Source organism: Propithecus coquereli, unplaced genomic scaffold (assembly GCF_000956105.1).
Source record: "Propithecus coquereli isolate 6110/MARCELLA unplaced genomic scaffold, Pcoq_1.0 Scaffold171, whole genome shotgun sequence".
NCBI lineage: Eukaryota > Metazoa > Chordata > Mammalia > Primates > Indriidae > Propithecus > Propithecus coquereli.
Window position 1 is genome coordinate 5,496,336 of NW_012141747.1, and position 14,209 is coordinate 5,510,544.

General features: G+C 40.6%; 1 protein-coding gene across 1 annotated transcript in view; it reads left to right on the plus strand.

The window, feature by feature from the left end:
• TMEM131 (transmembrane protein 131) overlaps positions 1–14,209 on the plus strand; it is a 244,454-nt gene that overhangs the window by 218,420 nt on the left and 11,825 nt on the right. Inside the window, exons 32-33 of the mRNA XM_012641982.1 lie at positions 7,849–8,024; positions 11,004–11,131. Coding sequence (XP_012497436.1) covers positions 7,849–8,024; positions 11,004–11,131 — 304 coding nt within the window. The remainder of the gene's footprint in view (positions 1–7,848; positions 8,025–11,003; positions 11,132–14,209) is intronic.

Genomic DNA, 14,209 nt, shown 5'->3' on the forward strand with positions numbered 1-14,209 from the left:
TTTTTTTTTTTTTTTTTTTTTTTGAGATAGGATCTTGCTCTGTCACCCAGGCTACAGTGAGTGGCACGATCACAACTCACTGCAACTCAAACTCCTGGGCTCAGGTGATCTTCCTGCCTCAGCCTCCCGGGTAGCTAGGACTGCAGGTACACACCACCATGCCCAGCTAATTTGGGGTTGTTTTTTGATTTTGGGAGGTGGTTTTGTAGAGACAAGGCCTCGCTGTGTTGCTCAGCCTGGTCTCAAACGACTGGCCTCACAAGCAATCATCCCTCCTTGGCCTTCCAAAGTGCTGGGATTACAGGCAGCCACCGTGCCCAGCCTCTCTTTCTTTTTTTCTTTTTTGGTCAGTTTTGCTAGAGATTTGTCCATTTTATTGACCTATTCAAAGAACAGTTCTATGTTTCATTAATTTTTCTTTATTGCTTATCTGTTTCAATTACATTGCCTTCTGCTCTTTGTTATTACTTTCCTCCTGCTTACTTTAGGTCTATGTATCTGCAGTTTTTTAGGTTCTTGAGGTGGGAGTTTACATTGTTGATAAAAGACTTTTCCCCATTTTAACTTACACTGTTAGTGCTATACGTTTTCTTCTCAGCCCTGCTTGAGCTATGTCCCACAAGTTTTAATATATGGAACTTTCAGTTTCATGTTTTTATTTCTTTTGAGAATTTCTGTGATCCATGGATTACTTAGAAGTGTGTTGCTTAGTTTCCAAGTATTTAGAGATTTTCCTATCTTTCTGTTGCTTTCTAGTTTGAATCTATTATGGTTGGAGAACACAGTCTGAATGATTTCAGTTTTTTTTAATATGTTGAAGTTTGTTTTATGGCCCAGGATATGACCTATCTTGGCATATGACCTATGGGAAATTGAAAAGAGTGGATATGCTCCTATTTTTTAGATTCTGTTGGTTGATGGTATTGTTGAGTTCTTCCATATCCTTTCTGATTTTCTGTCTAGTTGTTTTATTGTTGAGAGAAGGTTGTTGACATCACTGATTGTAATTGTGGATTTCTCTTTCAGATCTTTGTGTTTCTGCTTTATGTAGTTTGCAGCGCTTTTGTTTAAAGCATATACATTTAAGATTGTTATATCTTATTGGTGGATTGACCTTTTTATCACTATATAATCCCCTTCTTTGTCCCTAGTACTTTTCTTTCCTCTGAAGTTTACTTTATCTAATATTAATATAGCCATTCCTGCTTTCCTTTAATTAATGTTTCTACAATATATTTTTTCCATCCTTTTACTTCCAACCTGCCTATGTCATTATATTTGAAGTGAGTTTTATATAGACAGCATATAATTAGGTCATGATTTTTAACCTAGTCTGCCAGTTGCTGTCTTTTTAATTATGTAATTAGATCATGTACTTTTAATGCAATTACTGATATGTTAGGACTTAAATCTGCAATTTTATTTTTTTCCTGTTCTCTCTGTTTTCCTTATTTTCTTTTTCTTACCTTCTTGTGGGTTACTTGTATATTTCTTAGAATTCTGTTTTGATTTTTTCTATAACATTTTTGTGTGTATCTTTGTATAGCTTTTTTCAGTGGTTGCTCTAAGTATTACATTATACATACATAACTTATCACAGCCCTCTGGGGTAATCATTTTACCAGTTCAAGTGAAATATAGGAACCCTTATCTCCCTTTATGTTCCTTTGCCTTCCCCCATTTGGAACATAATTGTCTTAAATATTTCTGCTACATACATTTAGAACCAAATCAGATAGTGTTAGAATTTTTGCATCAATCATCAAACATAATTTTAAAAACTCAAGACAAAGGAAATTCTGTTGTATTTGCCCATATTTTTGCTTACTGTGTTCTTTCTTTTTTCCTAATGCTCCAAGATTCCTTCTTTTAACATTTCTGTTTTATTTTGATAACTTTCTTTAGCCGTTGTTTTAAGATAGGTCTGTTGGATACAAATTCTTTTAGTTTTCCTCCATTGGGGAATATCAGAATACTCCTGAAGGATATTTTATTTTGTGTATAAAATTCTGGGATAACAGTTGTTTTCTCTGAGTACTTGAAAAATGCTTCCTTCTAGCCCCGTGTTTTCCGATGAGAAATCTGTCATTCTAATTGTTTTCCCCCTATATAGATAAAGTACTGTTTTTCTCCGGCTGATTTCAAGGTTTTTTTTTTTCTTTGTCTTTAGTTTTCATAAGTTTGATTATGATATGTCTTAATGTGGCTTCCTTTGTGTTTATCTTCTTTTAGGTTTGCTTTTTTTTTTTTAATCTGTAGGTTTATATCTCTTATCAAATTTGGGAGTTTTCAGCCATTGTTTCTTTGAGTACTTCTTCAGTCCCTCTTTTTTCTCCTTTTCTTCTGAGACTTTGATAACACAAATGTTAGATCTTTTGTTATAATCACACAAGTCCCTGAGGCTCTGTTCTTTTTTATTTTTCCCAGTCTATTTTTTCTCATAATTTCAATTTTTGTAGCTTCAGGTTTACTGATTATTTCCACTGTTTCCTCTGTTCTGCTGTTCAGCCCATGCGCTGAGCTTTTTATTTCAGTTACTAGTTTTCAATTCTAAAATTTTCATTTTGTTCTTCTTTATAGCATCTGTTTCTTTGCTGGGGCTTTCTGTGTTTTTCATTTGTTTCAGGCATATTCACAGTTGCTCCTTAAAGTGTTTTTATGATGGCTGCTTTAATATCTTTGCCAGATAATTCTAACATCTCCTCATCTCGCTGTTGGCATCTATTGATTGCTTTGGTTTTTTATTCGAGAGCTTCCTGATTCTTGGTATGAAGAGTGGCTCTAGACTGAAACCTGGACCTTTTGGGTATTAATGTCCTGAGGCTGTGGATCTTACTTAAACCTTCTGTTTTAGCTGGCTTTCTCTGACACCGCTCTGGCAGGGGACGGGTAAGAGGAGTGTGCTGCCTTGTTTTGCCTTGTGGACTTAGAAGTCCTGGTTTCCTACTTGTTCTCTGTTGACACCCAGGAGAAGGGAGGCTCTTCATTACTGCTGGGTAGGGCTGGGAGTTCTGACTCCCACATTGTCTCTGCTGACACCCTGGGCAGTGGTGAAAGTCCTGACTCTCCATGAGGCCTTCTCTGACAATACCTCAGTGGGGAAGGGAAGAGAGGGTCCTTCGTGCCTGGTGGGGGCTAGTGTTCATTACCAACTAGCTGGAATGAAAAACCCAGCTTCCTACTTAGCCCTCTCTAACACCACCATGGCCAGCATATTGGGGTGTCTGGAGCACTTGCCACAAGCTGGGTACTGTGCAAGGGACTGAGAGGGGAGAGATCAGTAAGGCTTGATCTCTGCCCTGAGGTGCTTGGACTCTGCGAGGAATAGAGCCAGAAAGGGGAGGTCTCAGGAAAGTGATACAGAAGAGCTTCATGTCCAGAGACAGAGCTGAGCTCACCACAGTAGGTGAACCAGCATCCCCCAGACAGGAGTCTGCTTGGTGATCACGGGAGTAGGCAGACAGAGGGTGACTGGCCTCAGGGACAGTTCCTCCAGACAGTGGTGTGAGCCTGACAAACCTGGCTGCCCTACCAAGAGCCCTTCTCTGTCACCAGGTTCACATTGGGTATATTTCCCCCTTGGTTACTTCAAAGGAAACACACTCTGAGTTTTTCTAAGCTGTTTCTCCTTTCAGCTTGTGCCATCTTTATTTGGATGGGCTAATTTATATTATTGATAATGTACCAGTTAAGTCATGGTTCCCATAAGGCTAGGAGACATCTCATCTCCTCCACTTTGAGTGCATTGAGTTCATTAATTCATCTTTGACAGGGCAATCTCCCTCTCGATTCTTTTTTTTAATTGACATATAATTATATATGTATTTATGGGGTACAGTGTGATATTTTGATATATGTTTATATCGTGGAATGATTAAATCAAGCTAATTATCTGTCATCTCATATACTTTTCATTTTGGGGGGATGAAAACATTTAAAATTTACTCTTCTAGCAGTTTTGAAATATAAAACACATTATTAACTGTAGTCAACATGCTGTACAGTAGATCTCAGACTTATTCCTCCCAACCGAAACTTTTCACCCTTTGAACAGAGTCACCCCTACTCTGGCCCAGCCCTCCAGTCTCTGATAACCACGGTCCTCTATGGACCTCTGTGTCACCTCACACCTGTTATCAGAAACACAGATGACCACAGTGTAAACAGTGGTCAAAATATCACACTATACCCCATAAATATATAACATATACAATTATCGTCAATTAAAAATAAAAACATTTTAAAAGATAAGTTTGGGCAAAGATGTGGAGAAAAGAGAGCCCTCTGAATTCTTGATTCCCACTTCCCAATCCCCCACTCTCTCTCGTGTCCTGGCAACAGCCTGGTACCGTGAACCAGTTTAGGCTCAGGTAACAGTATTCTGTGATGGCCCACGGGTATGGAAGAGCTAAGGACAGGCTGGAACAGACAGTGGAAAGATGGGTGGGTCCAGACTATGAAGTTCAAATTCGAACTTTATCCTACAGAAAATGAGGGATAGGATAAAGTTTTTAAACTTTAAAAATGTCTCAAAAGGAAATCAATGCTATTGACAATGTAGAGGGCAAAATGGAACAGAAGGAAATGCTTAGAAGACTGGGCCATTGCAGGAAGCCAGGCAACAGATGAGGAAGTCCTGAGCTCAGGAAGTGGCAGTGGGGGTGAAAAGTGAGAGGTGGGAAATGAATTAAGAGATTTTAGAGATCTAATCTATTCAACTGATTGATTAATGGTTAAATTGCATTATTTAGATAATTTCTTCCAGGTGACCCAGCATTCCCCAAATTCTACTCTGAAGGACAGGTACTTCTCCTCCTGAGATGCCTGCATGTATATATATGTAGCAGTCGTGAGAAATAGGAAATGAGATTACATTATCACCAACAGGTTGTGTGCCTGTAGTGCCCCCAGCACAGATCTTTGATAAACCTGGATAGAATTTCCGCCTAAGCCAGGGATTCTTAAATTGACCTTATATTACAGTCACCTGGAAAACTTGTTAAAACAGGTTGCCTTGCCCACCCCTAGAGTTTCTTGATCTGTAGGTCTGGAATGAATGAGGCCATAGAATTTGCAATGCTAACAAGTTTCCAGATGATTCTGATTCTGTAGGCCAGAGAAAAACACTGAGGACCACTGACCTAACAAAAGGTTTCAGAGTCTCTCCTTTCCCTAAAGCCCAATCTTTCTACTGGAAGCCAGCCACGAAGGAAGAGAACAGGCCTTTGGGAACAAGCTTGCCCTGAGAATCAGCTTATTGCCTCACCCCACCAATAGGCAAGAGGGAGGCACTCCCTGTCACAGCCTCATGGGGACAGTGACTGCCCACAGGTAGGCGTGGGCCAATCAGTCTAATCAGGTTATCAGTCCCTTCTCTTGGGAAAGTGCACTCTGTCCTCTCTCACCAACATTTGAACTTGGGAATCTGAACAGTGGAAGAAATCATACCTGGCACTCAAGCAGCTCCTCGCTGGGTAATTAGATTAATGTTGATACTGTGGACAAGTGATTCTCAGCCTAGACGTACAGTACAATCAATAGGTCCCATTCAGAACTATTGAGTCAGAATCTCTCGGGTGGGCCCAGACAGCAATTTTTCCTTAATGCTCCCTGGGTTATTCTAAAGCATGTCTGGTTAAGAACTGTTATTATAGACTGAGAACACGAAAGATGTTGTTAGGGTGTTTAGTTTTGGACATTTAAGATTTGAATTGCTTATGGTCAATTAAAATGAGCCCCCAGGGAGAATATAAAGGGAAAAGAGAAGATGCTCCCAGGGCAGATCCCTAGGGAACACCAGCAAAGATGGAGCCAGAAAAAAGGCTGTCAGAAGCTGTTGATCATGTTGGGGCCCGGCAGGGGTGGGAGGGCACATTCTGCAGCATCCAGTAGAACAGAGAACGTCGTGTAGAATGAGGAATGATACAGGTCACTGGCTTTGACAGTTACCTTTTCAAAATCACTTTCATTAAGGTGCTGAGAACAGAAGCTCAAGTGCAGCATATTAAGTTAATAAAAGATGAGGATTTGGGGGTAAAAAGTGTAAAAACCGTTCTTTTATAAAATAACCTTTCATTACGCAAGTTTTCAACTGAACTATTCGTTTGTTACGTATTTTTCTCCTTTGAGTTTACTTGAAAAATTTCATTTCCAGCCCTTTTCTATTTATTATGGAAGTTTCAGGTTATCATAGATTTATACAGATTTACTGCCTCTCACCCATCAAATCTAAGCATGATAAAAATGTATAATTGCAGGTAAGAAATTCATTGCATGGGGTCCTGATCTTGATCATGTGGGAGAAGAATCTGAGAAATCTGCAGGTGGGGCAAAGACCATGCCCCTCCCCTCTCACCATGGCGGGAGAAGCTCAGCCCTTGGAGTGGGTCAAGGGCTGTTGTAATTAAACCAGTTAGTCAGTCTTCTGAAACAAAGGCCTGTCAGTTTTTGAGACTTAATACCCAGTTATGGTTTTGAATCTAACACCTGGAATCACTGTGAAGTAAATGTTGAAATGACATTCCTGGAAATTAGAGCTTTACTTATACTTTTTCTAGATCAGGCTCAGCAGACTTTTTCTGTAAAGAGCCAGGTAGTAAATGTTTGAGGCTTTGTTGGGCCACAAACTATCTCTGTTGAATTTTCTTCTTTGTTTCTTTTTTTCAGCCACTTGAAAATGTAAAAATCATTCTCAGGTCCCAAGCCATATGAAACAGGCTGCAGGCCACATTTGGACTGTGGGCCATAGTTTGTTGACCCCCCTTATAGATGCCAAGATTTGGGTCTTTGGCACCTATTAACAATGAAATTCTTCAGGATAAAGCATAAAACATCAGGGTTTAAATTAAGTTATATTAAGTCATTATTATCAAAAAGATATACTAGAAATGTTGACATGTAGAATGGATTAAAATGTGGCTTGTCCAACTTTCACCTGCCTACCCAGGTGATCTTGCAGGTACATTCTGAGGTGCTGGGATCTGGGGCTTTCTCCGCCTCTGTGTAGTCCTGCTAGAATGTAAGCTCTGTGAGGACAGGGATTATGTTGTGCACCTGCTGTATTCCCAGCATGTAGAACACTACCTGGGAAATATGTTGTGGGATAGTTCTCATTTGTTTTGGTAGCATCCAGATTTTTAAATAAAGGGCTTTCTGTAGCTCCATTTTTACTCTCTGTTCATAATAAATATAACATTACATAGTACTCATGTGCCAGTCACTGTTCTCAGGGCCTTACGTAATTCCCCGCTACACCCTGTTAGGTCTTGTCTTCCCATCATACAGATGAGAGGCCAAGATCATGCAGCTAGCTGGGGAGAGCCAGGATTTGGACCCAGCCATCATGGCTCCACTGCTGGGGCTCTTAGCACCCCTCAAGTGACGCACACAGGCAGCTCATCATTTGTGTCACCGTCAGCCTTCCATCTCCCAACAGATTTTAAAGGATCTGTAGATTTCACTTACGTGACTTTTCAAAGCTCCATCACCCTTTGGGGTGTATAAAAGCATTCTCAGACAGACATACAGATTTATCAAAGCTGCTGAGTTTGTCCAAACTCATTGAACCGTACACTTGAAATGAGTGCATTCTGTTATCCATAAGTTATGCCCTAATAAAGGTATTTTTTAAAATATTCTCATCACAAAGTCAAATGTGATTTGGAAAGCTTTAATTAGAGAAGAAATAAGCCTTTGTTAATCCTTTATTAATCAAAAAAGAGTCCATCCTCTTCCAAAAAAAATTATAATGGCTTTTTTTTTTTTTTTACGCTTAACACTACTCAATGATAATGGCTTTGTTTTCTATTTAAAAATCAAGAGTTATTTTACTTTAATTTTTATCCTCAGGGAAAGGAAAACCTCTTCAACGAAAGGTGAAACCACCTAAGAAGCAAGAGGAAAAGGAAAAGAAGGGAAAGGGAAAGCTGCAGGAAGATGAGCTGAAAGACTCTTTGGCTGACGATGACAGCTCCTCCACCACCACAGAGACCTCCAACCCTGACACAGAACCACTCCTCAAAGAGGTAGGAGGTGCTCTTTCAAAACAAAACCAAAGGGGAAAAGAGATGTCTCCCACAGAGCACAAGACCTTCCATCTCATAGATTCTGATTTTAGTACAAAATTAATGTTTTATATTTAACATACCTTCTAATGAGCCTGGGCATGACTAAAGAGTCATTTCCCTGCAGAAACCAGTCACAGCTCTGGGGATGAATGACTTCATTTCCTCCAGAGAAGAACATTTGGAAGCATGTTAATAAAATAAAATATTTAGAAATTGGAAACACTGCTTGAAAGTTAGGGAACTGTCTGAAATAGTAACTATTGTACCTCGTGAAATTTGTTTCAAATTTTAAGTATCTCAAGAGAGTGAGAAGAAACTGTACCATTTTAATTATGTTGGGTGTTTTCCTGTTGGATCACTGCTGGCACCTGCTGGAAGCAGGACTTTGGTAGCAACTCACTCCCCAAGCACATAGAGTGATAACTGTCCTGGGGGGAGTGTGGCCCAGGGAAAGACCTCAGGCTTCAGTAGTGACCCAGGACTAGAAACTCAGCCCAGCCCAGGACGCATCAGCACATCGAGAAAACTGCCTCACCCATCTGAGTCCCCAGCTCACAGGGTGGTTATTAGCATCAGCAATAGTATTGTAAAGTGGCCTGGTCCACAGTGGGCCTTAGAAGATAGAGGGCAGAGTTACTGTTGTGAATGTGTCCAAGAGCGAGTTGTAAGTGGTGTGCAGGAAAGGAAGGGTATAATTCTACTTTGGTATTTTTATTTTTAGGTAAATATATTTCAGATTTAAAATGATCCTAATACACCCTTTAATGTTGTAGACCAGAATTTCTTTTTCAGTTTTAGTCTAGACCTAAAGAATCACTTCTTAAAGATATCCAGTACTGGTCATCTGCATGCATTAATTTTTTAAAATAAAATTACTTTCCACATCAACTGCCTTCCCCTTCCCAGTCCGTCAGTTGGTGTGGTGCTCTGTCTGCCCTTAGTCCAACTGATAGCTAGTACTGGAGTTCTATACTTCATATCTGTTTTAACAAGTTACTTCAAAGGAGCAGAAAGCCCTCTCCTAATCTTTGAGTGGGATTCCAGCAGTTTGAATCCTTCAAATAAGCCTTTGGAAGGCATTTTCCACACAGGCTTTCTTCACTTCCCCTTGCTTCCTTTCCTGCCTGTCCCACTGCCTGCTGCTCCCTCCCCAGCGTTCCCCTCTCCTCTCCTGCTGTGGTGTTCTGTGTGGCCTCATTCTTAGCTCTCTGCTGTGCATCCCTCCTGTTTCTCCCATCGCCATCCAGGCCATTTGCTTCCTTACAGACCCAGCCCAGAACTCACGTCCTCTGTGAGGCCTTCATACCTGTTTCCCCCTTTCCCCTCAGTTGTTTATACTCCTCCTGCTCTGCACTCCTGCACGGAGGTCATATGCTTTTATTTCTTGGTGACGGATCTCAGTTTGTATTTGTGTGATCTGTTACGTGTGTTTTCTTCCCAACTAGATTACAAATTTGACAGGTCATTTCCTTTTACATCTTCTCCAGCTCTCTTCTACCCATTCAGTCAACACATATGTATTGAGCACCTAATAGCGCCAGGCCTTGTTGCTAGATGCTTGGGCAACAACAGTGGACAAAAAGGCCGTGTCTTTGTCCTCAAAGAGCTCATGGTCTACAAAGTACCTGGTGGGTTAAGTGTTCAGGAAATACTTCATGAACAACTCAAAATAGTTTCAAAAGATAAGTGAGCCAGGAGGATGTTTTAGCTCTAGTTCTGGTTAGTTAGTCTTGACAGTGAAATAGATTGACCTGCTGTGACCTATTAAAGCCAGGCCACCTTAATAACCATAAACCGTAGAGCTGTTGAGTAGACAGTAATTCACCACATGCTTATAGCTCCCCCCTCTACACCCACAGATGTCCCCTACTGAATGTGTCCCTCCCTGTCTGTCCCCCATTAGACCGGTGCATCTGGAACAGACTATCTGTGGTGCAGAACCAGGTTGCTCTTAGTACACAGCCCACACCACATGCAGCTCCCCAGGCTTGTTCAACAATACCTGAGTGGATATGTACCCTGTTCGGGAGACAGGTCCACTGATCTCATACTTGGATGCTGCAACAGTATCAAATTACTATAAAAATGCATGGGGCAGGTTCTGGTTGTGGACCAGAAATAGCTGTTGGTGGGCCAATTGAATAACAAAGCTTTAAGATGCAGCTTGGTCATGGCCTTCTTGGTCCAGGCTCCACATTTGAGGCAGGCAAGACAGCTCTTCCGTGCTCCAGTCATGGCCAGCAACAGTTCTACAGCAAAGGCAATGCCAGTCTCTAACTGTCATGTGTGTCTCCCTCCTGCTAGATTTCACAGTCCTTGGGGAAGAGACTGGACCTTGTTGGTAACCCCATTGCCTGGCACCAAGTGGGCAACTAATAAATGTCTGTTGAATAAATGAATGACTAAGGCCCTCCTGTTGGTGGCGAACAGTATTTACATTAAACCAGCCATAACACTACTGCCAGCCACAGTGGAGGGACGGATGTGATCACACTGAGTGCTGCTTGCACTGCCTTCTTGCCCTGGGATTTTTTGCTCAGGATCAGACACATGGCTGGAAGTGTTTAACTTTATATTGTAGTCTTGGCTAAACTTTTCTTATAAATAAATAACAAGGTTTTACTCTCTAATACTTAGAAATAAGAAGCCACCACTATGCTACTGCCACTGCCACCACCCACCCCAGTCAGGATATGAATATACATTAAAATGACATTCGTCAGAACTCCAGCTAAGATATAATTGTAATAAATTAAAGAAGGCTGAAAAAAATGGACAGAACTGCAATATAGATAGATTTTAAGAAAGGAGTTTAATGTTTTTACACATATGTATATCAGTTACATCTTTGGTTTTGTGTCTTTATCTTCAAATGGGACTAATTGCAGTCATTTTTATTAATCATTCTTAGCAGTTAAGTGTATATTTTTTTTACAGGATACAGAAAAGCAAAAGGGAAAACAAGCCATGCCTGAAAAACATGAGAATGACATGTCTCAAGTAAAGCAAAAAAGCAAAAAACTCTTAAATGTTAAGAAAGAGATCCCAACAGATGTGAAAACCAGGTGAGAAAAATAAATGAATGCAGAGAAATAAGGTATATAGAAGAAGTTGTTAGTGAAAGCCCAGTAATGTTTTTATTTGTTTGATTGGTTGATTTTTTAGGGGGGTTTTGTAGCAAAAGTCAAGTACCAGTCACATTCGTCTTGGGTTTTTTGTAATGCCTAATGTTCACTGTCACTGATCAGGGACAGCCACATGCTTCTGACATTAGACATGTAGAGAGCAAAATTAGCAATCTGTTGTGAAAATTTAGGTTGGCGATTGGCTCCCAGGCCAAGAACCATTTTCACTTCTGCACGAAGGTGACCTTGATGGTTGAGGCCCAGGTACAAGCATAACTTTTCTCAAAAAGAGCTCTGAGTCTGTTGAGTCACTAACCAAGAACTGCAGTTGCAATCTAGAATTTTGTGCCATAAAACTTGGAAGAGTTTATTCTTACCTAAACAACGTTGAGGGCAGATGTCACCAATCAGACAATTCTACCATTACATAACACCAGTTCAGTCCCCATTCGGATGGGATTCAGGTGGCCCCACAGGGAGGGCTTGCTGCAGAAGGTTCCCCCACGTAAATGAATGAGTTGAACTGTTGGGTTACTAACTGAAGTTACTTCATAATTTTCCTAAACCTTGGATCAGCAGCTACCTGATAAATTAATTTTATTGTTGGCATCATTAATGATGCCTTTCCTAGTGCATCACATAAAATGGCCCCCAGCATAGAAGGCTTCTTATGGATAGTGGGAAGTGATCCAGAAAGTGGAAGGAATTAGGTATAAATTGAAAAGGAAGACAAAGCTTGTTTGTCATCGTTGGCTTTGGCCTTAGGTTTGTGGAAGGCCTATTCTTTCTCTGATTCTGGGAATAATACTTGAGCTTTGCAAAAGCACTATTAACCTGGACTCTGTCCCTTAACTAAACAGCGTGCCTGAGGCATGGCCAGTCCTGCTCTGTAGAACCAAAAGCTAATAAGAAATTAGTGATTACCACAGTAAAATTTAAGCTTGTCCCTGCACTTATGAAATAACACGGTATGTGACATTATTAGTAATGGAGTATTTGTACCTAAAATTTACTCTTTTGTGGAAATTGTTAGTTCAGGCAACCCAATCCAACATTTTGTTGAAAACAATCTGGCCCAGTTAGAAGGAATATCAAGTGGAGTAGTGTCAAGTGGTTGGTCATTTGACGAGGAGAGAGAGAAGACCACCTCTTCTAAAGAGGAGGTTGGCACCCTTGGATCTGTCCCAAGAGGAACTGACCTGCACTAATCGGTACCCCACTATTCTGGCACCAGGCCAGAAATAACACCCGTCTAGTGGTTAGGGATTATGCTTCCAGGCCTTTTTCAGGCTTAGGTGATTGATCAGATATTTTAAAGTAAATGAGGCTAATTATTAATAGTCCAAATAGTGAAAAATCTTAGTTTTTACATATACAGAAAGCTTGTGAGAATAGATAGTCATGCAGTTATTCTTAAATTTAAAAACCAGTGCTTCTAAGAGTTATGTTAGAGATACCATTCCATAGGTGACTGTCACCAAACCAGCCTTGATGCCTAATCTTGGTACCTAAGACATTATATTTTTTAAACAGATAAGACATGTTAATCTTAACCCCCATCCATCTTCCACTGACATCTGTTGTATTCTGATGTTTTTTATGAAATAAATTGACCATGAGCTAGCAGATTTGAATTTGAAAAGTTTGTAAAAGACTTCACTTGAGTGCCACTACCTTTGCAAGGATTTTGAGCTCTCAGCTAAATCAAAAGCTAGAGTGGTCAATTTTCTACTACCCAGTCAAGAACCTGTGTTCTCTTGTTACGTAGTTAAAAGAGAAATCATTACGAGAACACAGTTCAAGCTGTGTGCTATGAATTGTCTCTTGTAATTGGAGAAATCCATATGCAACTTAAGTCTTCTAATCTCCTTTATCTAATCTCTTTAAAGTCACTAATCTGGGGTTTTTCTGAACTTGGGGATAAAAGTATTGAGAAAATTCATTAGTCACTCAATCAGATATAGAGTTAATCAAATAAAGACTGGTGCTTTTAATAACCAGAGTATGTTGCCTTTCTGAATAGAGCCATGCCCTGTCAGGCAGAATCCCAGCCAGTGCTAGCTTTAGTGATGCCTAAAATTCTTGTCAGCTTTCCGTGTTTTAATATATGATTCCATTGAGGAGGCTGAAGCTAGAGAATCAGTTGAGCCCAGAAGTTTGAGGCTGCAGTGAGCTATGATCATGCCACTGCACTCCAGCCTGGGCAAAAGAGCAAGACCCCATTTCTAAAAAGAAAAGAAAAATAAATATATTTTCTACATATCTGAAGGAAACGTATGCACATTTTTTAAAAAGATACCATTAATGGCCAGGTGTGGTAGCTCACGCCTGTAATCCTAGCACTCTGGGAGGCCGAGGCGGGCAGATCGCTCAAGGTCAGGAGTTCGAGACCAGCCTGAGCAAGAGCGAGACTCCGTCTCTACTAAAAAACAGAAAGAAATGATCTGAACAACTAAAAATATATGTAAAAATTAACCGGGCATGGTGGCACATTCCTGTAGTCACAGCTACTCGAGAGGCTGAGGCAGGAGGATCGCTTGAGCCCAGGAGTTTGAGGTTGCTGTGAGCTAGGCTGATGCCACGGCACTCCTAGCCCAGGCAACAGAGCAAGACTCTGTCTCAAAAAAAAAAAGATACCATTAATAAGGCATGTCATCACTCTCTTGGAAGCTTTATTAGAGGTGATAAAGCCAGAGGACTGGCTTAGATGTGGTCTCCCCCTGTGTACCCCATTCTACCACACTCCCGAGAGTTGACTTCAAAAAAATCATTTCCTAGGTAAGAGTGAGAGTATGGGGCTGCAATGACAAAAATATGGTGTAACCATTTTTTTCAGCTTTAGCAACACAGAAATGGGCCTGTAGACCTCCAGAAGACCACATTCTACATCAGAGATGCCAGGGAATAGGGAATTAGATCTCAGGCACTAAAAGGGTTTCTATAGAACCAGGAAGGGCCCAGGGCGTCCTTGGTTTAGCATACCAACTATCCATTAATCCTTCTGTTTTCCTATTTATT